The following is a 20,911-nucleotide window of genomic DNA, read 5'->3' as shown; positions in this document are numbered from 1 at the left end:
ATCTGGGTTTTCACAGACAAGAAAAAAAGAAAAGAGGATAGATAAGCTCCATTTAGTTTGGGAGGTGATGTGGCTTAAATTGCAGTGGCAGCTGTAAAAGGGCTCTGGCTTGCACACTAAAGAAACGGAAAGTGAGATAAAGGAAAGTAGGCCGGAGAAAATAATCTTGGCAGAGGTATGTCAAGGCCATCCTGGTCATCTTTAATTTGAGGAGATTGGTGAATGGCCGCCTCACAAGAATGATATCAGGACTGTACGTATGCATCGTACATGTATCTTCATAAAAGGGAACCGTAAGGCGATTTGCTTTTCCCAAGTAAGCACCACATATACTGTGCATTTAAGGGAAATAGGATGTAAGATGAGGAAAAGACATGCTTTATGAGTGTATATAGTTCGAAATGACACTTTGCCAGTATATCTGGAAAGGAGTTTTTTATCAATGGAATATCGTTTTTGACTGCAGTAGCAATTTAAATGCTTCCAACTGCAGAGCTCCGCATGAGAATATGGACTTTAAAGAAGATGAGACACAGATCTGTGTATTTTATGAAAAACAGTCATCTAACCATCCCTGATGTGTCATCTGCAAAAACTATCAAGACTGTGTGTGTGTTATGAAAGCTTGGCCTTACTGTGTTCTGGCAGTCAGCATTGATCAGCTGCAGCAGCTGGCTCTCGAACTTCTCCAGGGACGGCTGAAGGGAGATGGTAAGTCTGTTCAGGGTGAAGGGCAGCGTTTTGAGCGTCTGAGGCTTCAGCAGAGCATCTCCTGATGACAGCGTGAACATAACATCAACTGACACACACGCCTCAATATTTACACGATTTTCCTCAGTCATATTTAGAGTGCTTTCCTAGCCTAAATTGATTTCTTCCCTGCTCTGTTAAATGTGTTTTCCGCTCAGAAAATGTCTGTTCCATTTGGACTACTGTGGAGGAGAAAACACCATCTAGTGTAATACATGCAAGCTACAAGTTCTGAAATACATTTCAGTACAGTTTGTTCATGACCCATTTGTAAAATAAATTTTCCATCATCCCCAGAAAATGGCATCGTAGAAGTTCGAGAAACATGAAAGACTGATTTCAAATGAAAATGCACAGCTTAAAAAAGCAGAATCACTGTGTGTATACTCTGTGTTTAATATATAAAAGTGAATGATATGTGCAACAAGCTTATTCTGGATTTTTTCAGTTTTATGAAAGATTTATTAAAATTCTCTTCACATAAAGTAAGGACAAAACATTATCTGCAATCCTGGCAGATCAGCCAATCTCAGTGCCGCATCAGCTGATGACTCTGTTGACACCTTTCTAAAATCCAAATCAGGATATCTGCAAGCTGCTTTGCGATCCACCTCCACCCTAGCTTCTGTATTCATGCTTTATTGCACCTAATCCACATCTGTTGTTCTTGATACATTCTCTGTTCTGTGCCTGCTGATGTGTTATCCGCACCTTTAGGCTCTCATGTGTGCATGTGGAAACTGAAGAAGGTCCCATAACAGAACCAAGTAAACTACAACTACAAACTACAGATAGAAATATGGGCCTATATGTGCTAATTGTCTTTGTAGTCCAGTTTAATTTGCAGTAGTTTCTGAAGCATCACGTAAGCTACCTTACAGCCATCAAGGAAAAAGAATTTCATAACATTTGGAAGGTTCAGTGTCTCCTGATGTCAGCTGAGAATTACAGCTGTCAAGATTGATGAGCTGAAAAAGACAGTCTGAAAATTCCAGCTTTCATAGAAATTGATTCCGACCAAAGCGTCTGACAGGAAAGAGCGACAATCAGCGAGTGAGTCAGTTGGTCAGTTGTGCAGCTGCAGCTCAGAATTTTGAGCCAGCTGTCCACTAATCAAAAGTTCTATCAGCTCCTTCAGTCCGCATGCCAATGTGTCCTTGAGCAAGATATTTAACCCCATAAAATTGCTGTACTGAATTATTTCTTCTGACATTTAAAAACAATATGGAACATTTAAAGGATCTAAATTATACACTGCAGTTATGGTCAGAGGTTTACATACACTAATCCTGGGCATGAATGACATTTGTATTTGAGGCCTTGAATGATTTCTTTGAACTGTCTGTTTGAGGCACGATATGCTAAAGGGCACTTAACCAAATATTAGGGGAGTCTATATAAGTATTTGAGTCTGTATGTATAATTTTAAACCGGTGTGCATTATAGAAAATACAAAATATATTCAAACTCATGCAACCATTTTTTGTTTTTCATTAAATTCATTCATGCTGTACAATTATTATATCGTGGGAAAAGAAATTTTTAAAAGCACAAAATTATCATGATATTCATGTCCATGATGAGTATGTCAATGTCTGACCACAACTGCACAAACAGGACTTAAAACACATCATATAGAACAAATTGAAGACTTAAAAGTATGGAAGTGGTTAATATGTACTTATCAGCAAGTAATATAACACACTTCCAAGCAAGGGAATTTTTCAGTAGCTCAGCAGTCAGGAAAATAGTGACTGCCAGGACAGCAACAGAAAGGTTTCTGTCCTGGTTTGACATATTAAAAAGAGCTCAAAGACATGCTGCTATATCTCGCCCCTGTACATGGTCTAAGACAATTGAATCTAAGCTGGCTAACATCTTAACAGACAGATTTTGGCTGCTTGTGGAAGATGGATAGCCGTCATTTTCTGAGATATTGAGAATTTTCAAATCACATAGAAATATATGTGGCATCTAACACACTATCCCTGGTATACATCAACACAATGTTCCTTCAGCCCTGTATTGCATGTCTGTAACTGACTTGAAATAAGAGGTCATAATTAAGCTAGTTACAGATATACATATATATATATATATATATATATATATATATATATATACATACACACATATACACATATATATATTCCCATTCAGGTTTTGTAGTAGTTAGTGAAAGAATAGGGAATGCAGATATTTTATGTTATGTAACAGAACTGCTAAACTTGATTGTATTGTTGATTATCATATTCCCTTCTTTGTCATAGGCGTGTCCATGAGCTGGATCAGGAAATTCAGTCCTTTTTTAGTACATCCATTTCTTTAATGCTTTGTGGAAAGCTTTCTAATCCCAGTCACTGGAATATTTAAACCAGAGAAAGACTGAAATGCTTCTGTCAGAAAAACCAGACAAAAACAGTTTCCTTTTGGATACTTGGCGTTAATTGAATCCGAACTGAATGAAGAAAGCACTGCAGCAAACAGACGAGGTAAGAAAGTCTGAATCCACAATCACCCCTTTCAGACACAACAAAGAGTAAATAGCCAGTGTGATTGTAATCTCTTCAAGAGTAATGCAGCCACTGAGCATTTCATTGCAACCCTTGTCTCAGGAGCGCAGAGTTGGACTGTTCTGAATGCAGTGTGAATATCAAGCCAGTGGCTCTGGTCTTAAAAGGCAGCTTAGGTCTCTGCTGCTCACAGCCGCAGAACATGAAGAGGATTAGCCTGCTACCATACCTCCCACTGACTCCCAATGATTATAGCTCTGCACTGTCAGACTTCATTACATTCCCCCTTAGAAACTCACTTTCTAAGTACTGCAGACATTTCAACTTCTGATGGAACTAAGTTTGTAAAAAAGGGAATAACTATGATGAATGTCCCGTATGTTATTGTGACAGCTTGAAGGAGAAAAGTGAGAAGCGGTTGATCTATATAATATAAGATCAGACATGACATGTTAAATGTTTTTGACTGAGCCGTGTCATATTACTCAGGTGACATCACTCCAACTCTAAACTCACTAGGGTGTTGAAAGGGGACAAAATGTGCAACAAGTACACACAATCTGTAGTACACATGAGTGCAGGTACACCCAATAAAATTCTCAATCTGTCACAATACTTTACCAACTGGTAAGTAGCTGCACAATTATGCTCTTTAGGCTCACTTTTGCCTCTTTTACTTCCCACTGAACTAAGCTGTTGAGACCTCAGTCCCCCAGGCCTAACCCCCCGATCTTGCTGCAGTTGCTAGGTGAAATCGGTCACAAAGAGGGTGCTACAACAAAAACCTCATGATTGCTTTGGATACTAGAAAATTGCAGCAGCCACTCATTTACATGGAAGAGGCCAACTTGTTTGTAAACTACTGCAAAAGTTGAAAAGGTTGACTGAAAACAAAGAATGTTTGCTGTAACTTCCCACTAAAGCTAACATGTTTCAAAAGGTGCAACATTTTTTCTGAAGGTTAACGGTCTCTGTTTTTGGTTTGTGTAACACTTTTCACTTTCATTACTGCTCTGCAACTATTTAGCAAGTGTTTGCAGACAAGCTGGAATCCTTCTTGAAGAATGTGAGTGACCACAGCAATTTGCTAGTGAGCAAAGCAATTGCAAGGAGTTTTCCATGAAGCATCATATTCTTCTGAGCAACCAACTTCACCTAGCAACACCAAGCAACCTGCAGCAACCACTCGCCAGCCAAATGAGGATTACGCATTTTTCTCTTGTGACCAGTGGTTACCAGATGGTCCTAAACACTCTCTAGGCTTGTGGTGTGTTTGGGGCTTTATCCTTCTCTCTGAAATTTTATAAGGTCTTGTACACCACATTAACAGCCAACCTTATTTGGGGGGGGGGGGGGTGTCTGTAGAAGCATATATTGAATAAATGAGTAAAAGGCAAAAGTAGGCTGATTAGTCAAGACAATGACTAACAAGTAACTTCTCCTGCTCACAGGCCTCATGACAGTCATTAGGATTTAATGTGTTTAAAATAATCTTAATGAGAATAACAATCCAGCCACATAAGCTGAAGGCAAACGATTTGAATTCACCCAGCTGTAAAAACCAAAACTCAGACTTACAGATATTCAATTCATTAGGGAGCTTTCATCTTACGCTGATCTCAAAACATATCAATATTTTTCTAAAGTAGTTCACACAATGAATATTCATACGTATTTTAACTGACATGCTGCTTTGTACTCTTGCAGGCTGACATATTAACACAAACTCTGACGAGGAGTGCATAACTAAGTACACGTGAGTACTCCTCGCCATGTACTAGATGCGCCTGCTCCCAGTCATTCAAAACATGTATCTCACATCGATAAAAAAGAAAGCTTAGATGCTGTCCCTACTTGTGAAAACTGTGTCGTTTCCACAACACACTGCTTTCCTCCCGAGGTCCTTACATGCACGTAAACGTATGTCATAAAGTTTATTGAACTCAAATAGGCACAGAATCAACTTTTCTTTCTTCAGTTTTGGTACATTGTGTGGTTGAATTTAGAACAGCTGTAGGCTTCATTTCTTTTGGTTGCATGAAGGTATGTCACAGCATGTAGCAGTCAAAGTTGGGTGAGTGACAATTATTGTGTGGTGGTGCAAGCAAAGGAAAAGAATGGGTTTCAGGGCGCAGCATGTCCTATTTAAAAGGGCCTTAAGATCCTAAAATTTCTCAGTGATGTAAAGTTTACCTGTTGGGGAAGCTACTAGTCCAGGAATGTTCTCTTCCCCGGATACAAGGACATTCCCTGGAAAGAGGTGCAGGACAGAATCCAGTGCAGGATGTTTTTTCAGGACACAGGCCAAATGTGCTCCTTCAATAATCTTCAACATATTATGATCTGCAAAAGGAGACATACAGCAAATTTACGTTGAATATTCTGCACGCATTTCATGACAAATAGGCAAACTCTTCTTCTGAATCCAAATGAGAAAGATATGCTGTTTTACCCTGTCATTATCCTCAAGTTCCCCAGAAAAATGTTATCCATCTCCTTGGCACGATGCAATCTAATATTTCTCCAGAAGCAGGGATTCACCTGACACCCAACACACATAGACGCTTTCATTTTTCAATATTCCATTTTTGCTGTTCGTGACTTATGTGCAATGTTCCATTACACTCCAAGCATCATTTTCCAGGGCTGAAACTGAAATGACAACAATTCAACTTGGAAAACACGCTCGTCCAGAGGGGCACTGCAGCGTAGATGAGACACAAGGCATGAGCAATAAAGCAGACATCGTCATCATTCAAGGAGGTCGTCCAACGACAAGCAACAACCCACAACTCCTGCCATCAACACAAAGCACAGATCATTTGGAAGGTGAGTCAAGTGGAGTTTGATGCGCTGCGTATGTTGGTTTCCTTCAAGCCTGGCAAAGCATTGCAATCTTTCTCTCTGACAGGGTTAATGACTGCACCTTCAACAGCATCAGTAACAATCAATACATGATGCTCCATTCACTTCAGTAGCTTGTTTTAAGACAATGGCATTGAGGAACCTAAAGGTAACACATAAGCAGTAGAATATGCATATTTTTGGAAGTGGTTGCTGGAAATCGCTGTGAAATCGATTGCTAAAGCTCCAGGCACACAGGCCTAGAGGCTGGTCAGTGACCTGCAGTAACAACTGATCAATCCAGTTCCACCCCATCTGATCCTTGTCCTGTTTTTAATGCCCATATCTAATCTTTCATGTATGAGTGGTGACATCCAGAACAGAGTTATACCAGCAAATATATATATATATATATAACCACATCACATTTTTCCTGTTTTATCATCAGTTTGTTAACATTTCTGTGGAAATTAATGTTAATAAAGTATTGGTATTAATGAAAGCCAGTATATTATAAACTTAAAGAGCTGGGTACTGTGGTGTGTTTATAGTATAAGTCTGTGCAACATCACTGTCTATAACCACTCAGTATATCATGTAAAGAAATGTTTTTAAAAAACAATGTGCCTCACTAGAGGCTTTTTTTTTTCTCTTTTTAACTGTTTTTTTTTAATTTAGGTTCCAAACTAATTTTTAAAATGTATTACCCTGACACAAAATATCTCTTTGCTATGTCTTTAAGGAAAAAGGAAAGCACAAAACCTACTTGAAGAAGAACCCTCTACCCTGCCAAGTCCTAATAGTGAGTCCATCCAACTGCCTCGTGTGTGTGTGTGTGTGTGCACATCTTTGTAGGGGTGCACTTGTGTGCCTACATATAATTGTATATCATTGCATGACCATATGTAAATTGGCATTTACATGGTAAATATTTTGAAAAATGAATAAGTATTTAATAGTTAAGTTCAGAGCTGTAGTTTTTTTTTTTTTTTTTTTAAAGATTTAACTCCATTAAAGTATAGTCTATATTTTTTTTTATGGCAGATTTCTGACATTTGTCATTTTAATGACATAAGATTTTTTTTTAAAGTGAGAGACATTATTTATGTAATTTTGTGTCTTGCAGCAAACAAGCCTGCAGATATCAACAGTCCAGACACCCACTGTCCAGCAACCTTGGCCAAACACTACAAGACCCTACAAACTTTGTTTAAAAGAAAAAAACCCAAACCACCAGGATGTCTCTCAGCTCCTGGATTTGGAATTTTCAGCCAGAAGAGCATTCATTGATTCAAATACTATTCGCGAGGAGGACAGACACAAAAAGGTTCTAGAAGCATATCCTTGCTTCAAGGACATTGGACATGTAAGTCATTGTTGAATCCACGTGATTCAAGCCAAACAATGTTTATCATACCAACTTCTTGCTCCTCAGTGATGCATTGACATGTTTGTATTGGTATGCTGAATATTTTATAGGTGATGGAGGAGCTTCATCGCATTTTGGATAAAGAAAATGCCAACTTCATCAATGAACTGAAGGGAAGATGGCAAGATTTCTGCCAGAAGGTGCAGTTTTTTGGTGTATGGAAAAAGACGCTGAAGCCCCCAATGGGAATGGATAAAGGTAAGCAATGATGTTTTGGTGTTATTGGTCATCAGAGTATAGTTTGGATCTTTAAGCATGTTAAAGCAGTAGTCCGTAAAGTAATGTCACTGAGGACAGGAGGAGGAGAATTTGAAATTTTAAAGGCCTAATCCCCCACTCCCCTCTCCTTCTTGAAGGAGCTGAAAGCCGCACCTTTACTAGTTACGCGCAGGGAAAACAGACTCAACGCTACAAAAGGCTAAAAATACAAACCAACAGGCCAGTTTAGGAAAAGGTTGTTGTGTAGGCTCACTACACAACATACAATGTAAGATAAATCACTTTTTGTTCCCCCTCCCTCCCCTCCTCAGCATTAAGTTTTACAGACTGACATTAATGCAATGTAGGTCAATGTAGGTGTAGTTAGCATTCAAGCATAAGTCATATTAGCCTACTGTAAACACAGTATACAACAATTATCTACACCATTTAGCATTTTTTTTAGGTTACTGTGACAAGCTTAAACTATGGATTACAGCTTTAACTTTCATGTGCTAGTGTCTTGTTGTTCACCTTTTCAATCCACGATGGTCGTCACTGGCCAAATATTTGTTGTTGTTTTGTTTTTTTTGATCTTGAGGATTTTGTTTAAGTGTGGTAATGAGATGATGATTCTTTTTTCTGTATAGCTGAACAGGCTCTTGAGATCCTACATGTGCTGCCATCACTGTTCCCATCCACCTCTGCTCCTCCAAAGAGGGCACGGGATGCGAGTGAGGCTCTGGTGCATGTCCTTGAGGTGAGTTGTGTAAAATGTAGCAGTTGTTTTTTGTTTTTGTTCTTTTTGGGACAACAGTATTAAAAAAATGCTTCTTCTGATGAGTGCCAAAGTATTTTATATTCACATATTATATGTTCTAAGCCTTCAAAAGGCACCTAAAACACATTTTTGGAATGAGGGTTCTCACAGGTTAGATCTCTGTTACCAGTAAATACAAACATGGATGCATTACGTGGTAGCACATTTTTATCACCTCAATGATACCTAATTAAATGTAGCCTTGGTTTTCTGTTTTTCAGGAAGGCTAGACAGATGTGAACAGTAATTCCATCGAGAATAATTAAAAGTAGCAATTTCAGATGTTTTCTCAGAACCTCAACTTTTGTTGTAATTTAGCTTTAGTTATGTGTTTGAAACAAAAGTGCATCATCCTTACAAAAGTATGTCTGTGTTATGTGTTAAAGGACCAAGAAGACCCTAATACCTATCTGATGAAACGTCCTCTCTCCTGCCCAGTCCTGATTGTGAGTCCATCCAACTGCATCCTAGCGGTAGGAGATGTGCCAATAACCACGTTTCCAAAAGACTTGGTTACCGAGGGTGCTTTATACCTTATGGCCTACTATTACACCCTTCACCTTACATACCCAAAGTGTGTAGCCACTCTGCTTTCCGTCATACAGACGGAGGTTCTCTTGGACAAAATCCATGAGAGAGATCTCACATCATCTTACAAGAAGAGCATGGCTGAGTGGACTGCTTTTATTGGCCAGTAAAGCCAATATGGTCAGATGGACTATAGGAAAGCACTTCCTCTCTCCTTCCACGGCTACTACAGTTGGTTGCGATTGATTTTTGTTTGTAATTTGGCCAGGTTAGCCCAGTGTTATAATTAAGGGTGCACGATAATATTGGCTAACATGCCGACATTTTGTGTTTGGTTTGTGCAGTGCAGAGACAGCCTCGCTTTTAGTTAATTTTAAGATTTTTTTTTTTTTTAATGTTGAGTTTAGACAGAAGACTATTCAGAAAATAGGCTCTACTGTGAAAGAGTAAATTGACTAAGCTGAGACTGACTAGTTTGGTATAAAAGTAAGAATTGCTTTATTGGGTATTGGCTAGTACAACTGTAAAATATTAGATATAGCTGAAAAATCAAATACTGTGCATCCTTAATGGTATTGTTTGAAGAATGTGGTCAAATGTTCATGTTAAAAGCACTTTGTAATAATAAATGTTACAGGTTGAGGAGTTTTAGCCTAGCAGTGTTTGTCTGTACTTTGCCTGTGCAATACACATATGTTACAGGTGTGTTTAGTGTTAGATTGGGCAGGGGAAAAAAGTCACTGCAAAATGGCTTTCTTTTATGTAGTCCCCTCTGTTTATGGGGTTTTATCAATGAAGTTGTTGCTTTTGAAGTCTATAGTTCTCATTTTTTTTGTCTTATAAGCAGTAGGTAAAAGTCTTGAATATCGGGTAAATGCACTAGAAATAGAGAATTATTACAAAAAAGATTGCCTAATACTAGTAAAAGAATGCTAACTTTAATACATTTTGTCTCGAAATGCCAATTTCTAATCTTATTTCAAGTAAGGTGCTGGACTTAAATCTAGATTGGTGTCACATTTTTAGAACTGAAACTAAGTTATATACACTGAAAACAATGAGGATGATGTTGGGAGGTTTATAGAAAAAATGCTATTTTTGAGGGGAAAATACTACTTTTGAGCACCACAAACTTATTATGAGACACAAACTTCACAACACTAGTAAAATATAGCTAAGAATGAGTTTTTCCAGCTAATTTCAAGATCTCGTAAGGCTTGATTCACTGTCTTATTTCAAGAAATCTTGTCAAGAGAATTTTCACTTGTTCCATTGGCAGATTTTTTCACTTATTTCAAGCAAAAAATATCTTGTATTAAGTTTTTTTTTTCTTGTTTTTGGAGGGCCATTTTTTCCAGTGCAAGGTTAAAAATGAGCTCAGCCCTAACAGCATTGCAGTATGGTTAAAGATCTTTAATGCTTGCGAGTACTCACTCCGACAAGTAACCCCCCTGCAGTTGGGGTTTTATAGGATTACCTTTGTGTCATTTTGGATCTTCCACAGTATGAGCCCTGCCAAAATATTCTCTGCAACTCCTCCTATCCTATTTATGGATACCCTTTTGTCTGCTCTGTGGAAGGCACAATGTTGTGTTTGAAACTCAAATCAGATTTGTACATTTCCTTTTTCGCCTTGCAAAGGAGTTGTGCAAAAGATTAAAGACTGTTAATGGTATATGTTAATACAAATACAATGACTGTGAATGTGCCCGCAAAAACCCAGTCTACTCTCTTCTTTAGACCAAAGCACCAGGCATCAAAATATGATGAGGCAGCACTGCAGTTATAAGAAAAACTACTCAAAATCCAGTAGTCTGGAAAAATTGCTGAATCTCAGCCACACAGAAGCTGTTTTTTCCCCTGTATGCATCAGAGTTTGGAAAATAAAAAGAACAAAGTTCAATGATATAAAAATCTATCACACACATGTATATTTAAGCTTAAAAAATTAAATTAAAAATTAAAAAAAATCAGCAAAACATATAATGTTAGTTTTTCTCGTCCAACTGCACAGAATAATATTTTTATGAAAAGCTGTTGAAGTCCCAAAAAGGATGGACAGAACGTCCATTTCGGATGTAGACAGCTTTTCATCCATTTTCAGGGCAGCGCTAGTACCTTTATCGCTAAAGTCACTGAAAGGGGATTGAGAAGGAAAGAAGATGATGGAGTATATCACTGTGTTCCCCTCCCCTCCCTGTCTATGACTCATCCCACACAAACCCTTTAACTCTCTCTACCAGTACAAAAAAAGTGCTTATGTCAAAATCCAACAAAAAAGATTAAGTAGAAGAAGAAGAAAAGGGGTTTGGGAAAAATTCTAAGATTGTCGTACTGTGTCAACTGTTCTACAGACGTTTTTAGTGGCAACAGCAGCTCTCACTGAAAGGGTGTTTCTTACCATGAACACACAGGAGGGAGGGAAAAGTAGGATGGGCAGAGAAAGGAAAAGGGAAAAGAAACACAGAACTTTCTTGACACAGATGGTGCCCAGGTGTCTGCAACTTTTTCATCTTTTATTTCGTGTTATTCATTATGCATCAAGCTTGGGTTTCAGTCAGATGCTGTGCATAGATTAGAAAACTACCCCAAAATTTCCTTACAGCAGAGTGTGGTACCGCAGAGTCAGTTGAGCAGCAACTTGGCAAGAGATGTGAAACCGAGAAACTGGAGAGCGTTGGGAAAAAAATAACAAAAAAATGGCTCGGCATCAAACAGAGGTAGTGGTTTTGGGAGAAGGTTGTGTAGAAGAAGTGATAAAGATGAGAGCTTAGGCATTACTGAAAGTCAAGCACATACAGGGGCACTTGTTCGTTTAACATTTGCTGGCTTTATATTCATTTTTTGCAGTGAATCAAACTTACTACATTAAATACATAATTCATTATGTTAGGTTACAGAGTTTTTCAGTACAAGTTGAACTATGTCATTTTGATTGGAAGAGTGTAAGAAACATCAGATCAACTTTAGTCGTTGTGTTTTAAGATGCTCATTTGCTTAAACTGAATGATAAATAGGTACCGCAGCAGCTTGTGTCTACAAATCAGGCTTAACTGTACTGCATTCAGGTTCAGGGTGAATCAGAGATCACGGTGTGACAGCGACAGCCATATAATACTCAGCAGTGTGAAGCAGGCGCGTAATGAATGACATCACTCAACTGTGAGGTGAGCTATTAAGGTAACTACCAGCGGGAGGGAAAGATACTGTCGTCTGAGACATGATGAAGAGGGAAATATTGTACACAAGGGTGTAGAGACCACCTGTGAGATACAAAGGGATGAGTGAGAAGAGGATCAATCGCTTTTGGGACCTTGTTAATTCTCTTTAATAAGTGCAATGTTCTGGCTGTATTTACAAAACAAGGTACTAAATCATTACCAATATGATTATTAGGATTTACTATAATTAGCACATCTGAATCATCTGGACTCCTGCAGGGAGGCGATACACTGGATAAAAATCTACAGAACTACTGGTTTATCTGTCGAAACCAATTCCTTTTATTTTGACTTTTTTTAATTTGTTTTCTTTAATCAGAATTTAGAGTATACTCTAAATCAAGATCTAACAATTTCCTAATGTGTGTGCATTAAATCATAATGACATTGGTGATATAGCTAATTACTCAGGACTATTTGGCAGAGCTGTTCAGCAGGGAATTTTTGAGTATTTTGGGGGGTAATTTGAGCTCCCAGACTATTAACTAAGTAAATAGATTCAAATCCAAGTCATCTGGCAAGTCCAAATTTCTCTCTCAAGCCTCACATCAAAGGTTAGCTACTTGTCCACTCACATTATACTAAAACATTTATTTTATCTTAAAATGAATTCTAATAGGCCTGTGGTGATTCATCAAGTAAGTCAGATTACAAAAAACTGTTGATGAAAATTCTTTGCTTTGCTGCATCGTTTAAATCCACACAACAATGTACGGCTCAGTGGTCACTCTCACGACCCGATCCCACCAGAAACCCAGTTGGTTCTACGCATGAGAGAAAAATGTCTGTATTGCCTTTACTGTATTATGTGCACTGTCGTTTTATTTTTTAAAAAAACGTCATAATAACATATTTTTTTACTGTCAGGTGGCAGCATGGTGGCGCTGTGGTTAGCACTGTTGCCTCGCAGCAACTCCACATCTGCCCGGGGCGTTTCTGCGTGGAGCTTGCATGCTCTCCCTGTGTCTGCGTCTGGGTACTCCCACAGTCCAAAGGGGTTTAGTTTATTGGTGATTCTAAATTGTTCATAGATGTGAACGTAAGTGTGAATGGTTGTCTGTCTCTCTGTGGGCCTGCAACAGACTGGCAGCCTGTCCAGGGTGTACCCTGCCTATGGCCCTATAGTAGCTTAGATGGGCTCCTACCTTGTTGGTGCAAATAGGCACCAGCCTATCTAGAGGAAGTTGATGTACCTGCGACCAGTGCTGTGTTTAATCAGTTACCAAGAGATATAACAGCAAGAAAAACCTCACCATGATGATGACTTCAACCTAGCTCAATTTGAGCCTCAAGGAGTTGCATAAAAAGCATAGTTTAATTGCAAACTAAACATAGCAGTGACGAAAGCAAACACTTTTGTAGCATTTACAGCAATAACTCTGCTGAAAGCACTGAAAAACCTCCTTTTTGGCCACAGATAGGATTTTTAAGTGTGTAATTGACAAAATCTGTCATGACACAACCTTTCTATCCTCTTATGCTCAGACATACACAATAAATTAATGCATCATGGCTTCAAATAAGGCTATGCTAATGTGAACACAATGTACCATCTGTGTGTCCTCTCATCACATTAACAGGTCCCCAGAGCAGCTCTCGATCCTCATTTCAGTTTTTCTTCTCTCTGCGTCTTCCCCTTTTCTCCCAGTTGGTTGAGAGGAGAAGCTTAGATCAGGCCAATGAGCATACTGCCTCCCTTCATGCTTTTATCCTTTAAGACTTTCAAAAGCCCCACGGCAACTTCCTTCCTTTCATTTTTCCTCCTTTTCCCATTTCCTGCCTCTTGACCCTGACTCCAGCACTGGAAAATGGGGGGTTTTTGACTTCTTTGCTGCCACCATTTTCTCCTGTCTTAAGCTCTCTCCAATTCAAATTGTATAATGAAACTCAATACGGAAGGACAATTGTATGCCTTTTATATGAACTGTGTTTTATAGACTAGAGCAGTGTTTAACCATTGAAGCAAACTTTATCTTCTGCTGGAAGATGAAATATGTTTATCTATGATGTCATGTTTTTAGAGTCATGAAACACTTTTGTTTGTCTTCTTTTAATAAGGCCAGGCTGCACTAGTCTTTTTTTCCCAACATCTGACCTTATTTATCAGATAATTTACCCTGACGTTCATTTCAATTATATGACAAGAATTAGGTGTCTTTTATTTACTTTGCCAGTGTTTGTTCAGCAAAAAACAGAAGAAAATGAATAAAACAATTCTTAAAAAAGAATTACATTTCATCACATTATGACTGAGGTACTTCACCCACAGGTGGCGCTGAAAGAGTGAAGTTGAAGTTAAAGCCAAAGTAGCTTGGGCTGGTGTGAAAATACTTTTGTCATATTAATCTTTTGCTTTATCTACATCTTTGCTCCACTGGTTTTCTGATATAAAGGTCACCAAGCCTATGCCTAAAATTAGTAACAATTTAAGCGTATGTGGTCTAGTAAAAAAAAAATCTAAATGTGAAGACAATTCACATACAGTTAAAGAAAAAAAAAGATGCTTGCTTACCCAGTATCACGGGTTTCAAATAAGTCTACAGCATTTCAGAATAATATTTCTCCCCTCATTTTATCACTGAACACTGTAGGTGCTTCACATTTAAATAACCCAGTTTTGCAATCCCCATAGACTGTATACAGAAGATGGACAAAGCCCCATGTGGCATCTCATATTGGTTTGTGATCTCAGTTTTGAAGCCTGTATTTTAGCTTATCACTGTCACAATACTTAGATCATACGGTAGAGGACATAGTTATGCTAGAGTTTTGCTAGAAACCCTGGTTAGTAAGATGCATCTATAGACTGTATAAGTGCATCGCCAGACATATCTGGTAATTGTTAATAGACATATAGTTAAAAAACAAGATTCTCACTCACCAAAAGTGGAGTACAGACTTTTTATAAGGACTACAAAAGTAACCACACACCAATTTACATTATTTGACAGTTATAATAAAAAGACCGACACAACAGACATAGTTGAAAGCACAAGTTCACTGACCAGAATTAGCTCAGCTGAAGCCCAGCAGAACACTATCGCTACAGCTGCCTGTGTTGCCATCCATTTCACTCAACCAGAGGCAGACAGTCACTGGTTATATTGGCACTACGACCTGCCATACTAGGCATTCATTATCTTTATGAAATTATGTTGTTATAACAGACTGTGAAACTTTTAAATACATCCATTAACCTTTACTTTCTATATAAACATACACAGAACACAATTTTCTGTATGTGTGGGGGGTAAAAGCTCACATTTACGTTTCAGTGGTTTTAGGTGACAGTTTTCAAATAACTGATATTCTTCACGTCAATGGATGGGTAGCTCTGTAAAAATGCCGACTTAAAGTTTTCTAGAATCAAAAAAATTACATGTTGAATGGGCTTAGAAACTTTCAGAGCATCAGTCAGCGAGGCCTGTCAGTTTTAAATGCATTTCCCCCCTAGCTTTGTATGCCATAATCTCGTAATAAGTTATATTAAAGAAATAAATCCTCTTTAATTAACTCAAAGTAATAGTGTGTTGGTCAAGTAAAAGCATAGCGTGACCATAATGTCGTTTGAATGTGACTGTAGAAATCTGTCACAACCTTAAATCCCATTTCTTTTTCTCCTGTCCAAAAGCACATGAACTTGAATTTGCTGACATTTGGATTGATTGGGTCCATTTTCAAACGTACGCTTCACTCACTCTTTCCATTGATCTATCTTTATTTTTACGTAAAGAAGAACCCCATGAATGCATTTTCCCATGAAAAAATTGCAAAAAGGAAACAAAAGTTGCTACTGATTAATTTTAAGGCTTTATATTGTGATTTAGCAGACAATTCTCAGTAGATTGTTTTGATAAAGGCTGCATTTTGCCCCGCAAACAGTGGAAAGAATGCTTGTCCGGCTGAGTGTGCCTACAAATAAAGCACAAGTGGTGGCTGTATACTATTGTATACAGATGGCTCAAAGTTTTCTTGATGTTTTTGAATAAGGCAGGTTCACACAGTATTTACACAGTACACACAATCACAAAGACATAAATGGAAGCAGTACAAGGTTTAATACATCAATAGACAAGAGAAAAAAATACTACAGATTTTTTTGTTTATTGTCATTTTTTTTTAAGCTTTTAGCCCTTTCATCTTTTTTTCTCCCCCAAAGGGAGAGACTATGTAATTCCATTTGTTCATTTGTCTTTCCGTCTATCTGTCTGACAGATAGGAAAGATATGATGCTCAAATTTTGTGTGATGGTATAAACCCATAACAGCTAAAGCTTATTTAATTTTGGTGAAAATCGGGTCAAGGTCACACACCAAATGTAAAAAGCTTTATATTATCCACAGGTTTTTCATGGGTCATCTTCAAACTTCAAACCAATCTACCAGGCCTTGAGGGCATGAGTACCTCAGTTGGCTTAAGTGGTTGACCTTGACCTTGATCATTAGCTCCCAAGGTCAAAGTTGACCTTGGAAAAAAATTAAAGACACCAAATTAACTATAAGATATATGATGAAAGGCCATGAAGAGAGCTGTACGACATACTTTTTATTTTGATAAAAGTATTTGATAATCACACACTGCCTAAAACCATCACCCTTCAGCACCATGCTTGAGAGCTGGTATGAGGTGTTTGTGCTGATATGCTGTGTTTCACTTTCACCAAACATGGTACTGTGTATTATGGTCAAACATCTCCACTTTGGTCTCATCAGTCCAAGTGGCACTGTTGCAAAAGTCTTTTGTTGAGATACAACTTTGCTGCCAGATTCTTTTTTAGAAAGAACAGGATTTCTCCTGACAACCCTTCCAAACACGCTATTACAGTTCAGTCTTTTCCTAACTGCACTGTCATGAACTTTAACATTTAACATCCTAACTGGGGTAGCTCTTGGGTTTTCTTGCAATTTCTGAGCATTGCACAAACTGACCTTGGGGTGAATTTGCTGGGATGTCCACTTCTGTGAAAACTGTAGCATTGCGCTCCAGACCAGCAGGCTGTCAAAACTTATTATTTTATTCAGATGGTCACACTTACTGAAGATCAGTTAATCAAGTGTATCTATATAGCAACACCTGCCTGCTACTTACCCTTTTATTCCTAATGGAACCAGTAAGTGTGCTATTATTTTTTCACAAGACTGCATAGAGTGCATAGAGATAGAAAAGTGATATGTTTGCTGTGTGTGGTCATTTCTGGACTAAAATGTGTGAGCCCTTAAGCTAGCAGCTTTTATAATTACTATAAGGAAACACCCTCTAATGGTTGCTATCAAGCAAGCATTAGAGGGTTTATAATGCTTGCTATCTCTGTAATATAGCAGACGTGTGGAAATCCAGCCATTTTTTATTTAAATTCATTCAGTTTTATTCAATTCAACTTTTAACCCCAGACTCATTTGCAACACATCAAGACATAAAAAAAGATATTATCCTTCTCCAGAGCCACAGTATTTTCAAAAACAAAGTCAGGGAAATTACATAATGTGGAATTGCTAATGAATGAAGGGTAAAAAGAAACATCCTCTAGGGAATGATTTCTCATTATAATTCTTCCACACCATAAGACATGAATGGCCACTATAAGAACGTGCTTAATTCACTTCTGCACAAAAATTTTTTAGACACTTATTTAAAAAATAAAATAAAATAATAAAACCACTCCTAAGTATTCCATGTCACCCAGCAGATAGGGACTGCGGGTCTCTGTCACAGTGGATGAAACTAAAAGTTATTAAAAGTTAAGAAAAAAGGCTTTGGACACAAAAGAGCTACAGCAAAAGCAGCAGCAACATGGCTCTTAAAAGAAAGAAGCAACTTTCCACTAAATAACAGGCTTATGTTTAATAATTCAGAGAGCATAACAGTCCGTTTGAGAGGAGGTTTTCTAATATTCATGTGACATGATAGCCAAGACAGGAACTCTGGCTCTCACTGGGCACCGTGTTATTCATACTGTGAGGCACGTCTGTTTTGTAATTCATAGCCTTGGCTTTAAGTCAATCAAAGACAATTCTAGATCAACCCAGTGCTTTAGCAGAAAACCCAAGAATTATCCAAAACAACTCTAAATCTAAGGTAAACCAGATAACCAAAACTGTCAGCTTTTACCAGGGAGTGAAAACCTGCACTTTGTCTCAAAGGGGGGGAAATGGCCTTGAAAAAAAAAACATTGAGGTCATATAGTCAATAATCCATTGACCAAGTGCTACCTGGGAAAATATTTTCAAGGTGAAGAAGGTCTTGTCTGCTTCAAATGAGTGGCTTAAGCAGGCTTTAGGGTCGGTACAACTGCTGGTGTCAGAAATCCCCTTACATCACACCTCTCTCCTCTCTAACATCAGGTAGGGGATGCCTCTGTCAGCCTATATAAATTTGCAAAATTGATGACTAGATCGTCTACACTAAGAAATGCCCACTCTGGGAATCAGGTTGTGTTAGACTTTCTCTTTGTCAATTTTAAAAAGGATAGGGTTATAAAAATTATGTCATAATGTACCTACAATTTATTTAATCTGTCTCTTTTTCCATTAGCACTAAAACAGTTTTGAAGTGGAAACATTTCTCCCAGGGGAAAGGATCAAAAGTTGGCAAAAGCACCTTAAAACAGGACTTTCCAAGCCTGCCAGGAGTGCCTTCACCAGAAGGAAATCCTGGAGCCTGCCCTTCTTTTGCACAAAGGTGCAGCTGCAGCCTTCAGTGACCCATGGTCCCTGACTCACTTAAAGTCTTTGAGTGAGGATTCTACCATGTAACGCTTGATGTTATGTTAATAAAACAACTGTCAGCTTGAGCACTGTCCTTGAAAATGATTCAAGTCAATTACTCGATGTTACTGTAGATGGACCTCGGAGTTGTAATCTGTCAAAAATGACATGCTTAAAAAAAACTGTATATATTTTTTTTAATTATTATAACTCTACTGCCTCTGCTGTAAAGTCTTCCTCTCTTTCTAGTCCTTGTTCTTAGTTTGTTACACACACACCTTTGTGGCACTTTGATGTGATCGACCAAATGGAAAATATTTCTGAAAGTTTGCGTCATGATCACTATTTTTAAACAAGATTCAAGCGCTGAGAGGCCATCTTTATCATCATTACAGTATGACGTCTGGCTATCTGTCACTGCCTTTTCTCTCTTGAACACCCTCTTTCATGTAAGCTGACCAAAGTGCTATCTTTATGCGATGGTACCTGGTTAAAAAAAAAAAAAGTTAAAATACTAGTTGACAAATGACACATCTTTGCATCACTTTACATGGCAGAGGGCCCACACAATGCCTCCTGATGTCCCATCATCTCACTATAATTACTATATCTCTGATCTCTATTTCGCATTTGGCTGTCATTCTCTATTATACTGTTTATCAGCTGTAACTTTTTATTCTAGCACCAACTGCAAACAACTGTTTGATTTTCCCCACCAAAGACTTCTTTAGTCGTCAGTCAAGTTTTAGTATCTCTGTGTCACTTTAGCTGACCTAAAATAACTACTGCAACTATTTTATTTTGCTTCCCTGAATTTTGTAGCTCATAGTACAGAGCATTTAGTTTTGTGAGTTAGATTTATGCAGATTGACTCTGTACAAAGAAAAAACTGACAGAACAGGTCACCACTACAATAACGGTAACCTTTCCAAAGGTTACACCTGATGACATAATCCCTTCAGATAGTATGAGCAGCAAATGAATCACAGGTATAATGCACTTTTTGAACAGCTCACATTTTTGTAATGTAGCAAAGTTCAAAACTGTTCAGCTCAAAACATTTGGTTGACAGCCGTTTCTCTAACCCTAACCCCAGCTAAAAATTAAATGGGCGTCAAAGTTTTACGTCAAATACAGGTAGATTCGCTGGCCTGGAAGTAAATACTGCTAAAGACCACATACACTGTGGTCCTAGCAGCTTTCATGCCAGAGTACTCTAGAGAAAAATACCTAAAGCGAATACACCTGATAAATAGATAGTATGAATAAAGTATTCTTACAGTCAACAGCGTCCTTTATTAGAGGGTGAAGCAAGGCTCTTGGTGATCCGTGATGTAGATTCAGCCTAGGACATAAAATAACACCAACACCCATGACTTCACACGTAAAGAAAACTCCTATAGATCCCCACATAACAAAAACACACAAGCTACATATAATTCTACTACAGTGGAACCCCGACTTACGAATACCCCATTTAACGAAAAATTCAAGTTACGAAGGCACTTAACGGCAATATTTCTGCTCGTGTTACGGCAAAATGCCAGCGTAACGAAATCCGCTGGCTCTGATTGGCTGAGCCCAAAATGCCTACAATGCCCACAATGCCTTCCGAATCATGTGACAACCCCCTTGGCTTTCGTACTTGCGCTTCGCTGTTCCACTTGAACGACGTATTGTTGTTGCAGTTAGCAATTAGCCTATCGTTCACTCAAAAGGCGCGATGGGTGCTTTGACTTACGAAAATTTTCGACTTACGAAAGACCCTCGGGAACGAATTAATTTCGTAAGTCGGGGTTCCACTGTACTTACCAACATAGCAAACCCTAGTTGATTTAAACACCTTACACACAATAGTAGGTCTACATGGAGTAAAAAGCCATATCTATATGTTACACATGAAT

The 20,911-nt window shown here is 38.2% G+C and overlaps 1 protein-coding gene and 1 pseudogene across 5 annotated transcripts in view; one reads left to right on the top strand and one right to left on the bottom strand.

The window, feature by feature from the left end:
• Positions 1-20,911, bottom strand: part of nphp4 (nephronophthisis 4) — a 198,624-nt gene that overhangs the window by 148,361 nt on the left and 29,352 nt on the right. For 3 of the 4 annotated variants that reach the window (XM_084916277.1, XM_084916276.1, XM_084916275.1), the window contains exons 4-6: positions 20,288-20,352; positions 5,457-5,606; positions 636-772 (exon numbers count right to left, since the gene is read on the bottom strand). In XM_084916277.1, the coding sequence (XP_084772403.1) occupies positions 636-772; positions 5,457-5,606; positions 20,288-20,352 (352 nt within the window). The remainder of the gene's footprint in view (positions 1-635; positions 773-5,456; positions 5,607-20,287; positions 20,353-20,911) is intronic. The other variant, XM_084916279.1, reaches the window with a different exon arrangement.
• Positions 5,990-10,093, top strand: LOC146364105 (uncharacterized; annotated as a pseudogene). The gene is made up of 6 exons (XR_014798871.1): positions 5,990-6,092; positions 6,850-6,909; positions 7,234-7,473; positions 7,587-7,734; positions 8,385-8,494; positions 8,941-10,093. The product of XR_014798871.1 is annotated as an uncharacterized LOC146364105 (transcript).

The sequence above is a fragment of the Perissodus microlepis genome, chromosome 20 (assembly GCF_051167445.1).
Source record: "Perissodus microlepis isolate ML-2025 ecotype Zambia chromosome 20, ASM5116744v1, whole genome shotgun sequence".
Lineage (NCBI taxonomy): Eukaryota > Metazoa > Chordata > Actinopteri > Cichliformes > Cichlidae > Perissodus > Perissodus microlepis.
Note: the sequence above shows the minus strand (reverse complement) of the source record. Positions and strands in the feature narration are given on the sequence as shown.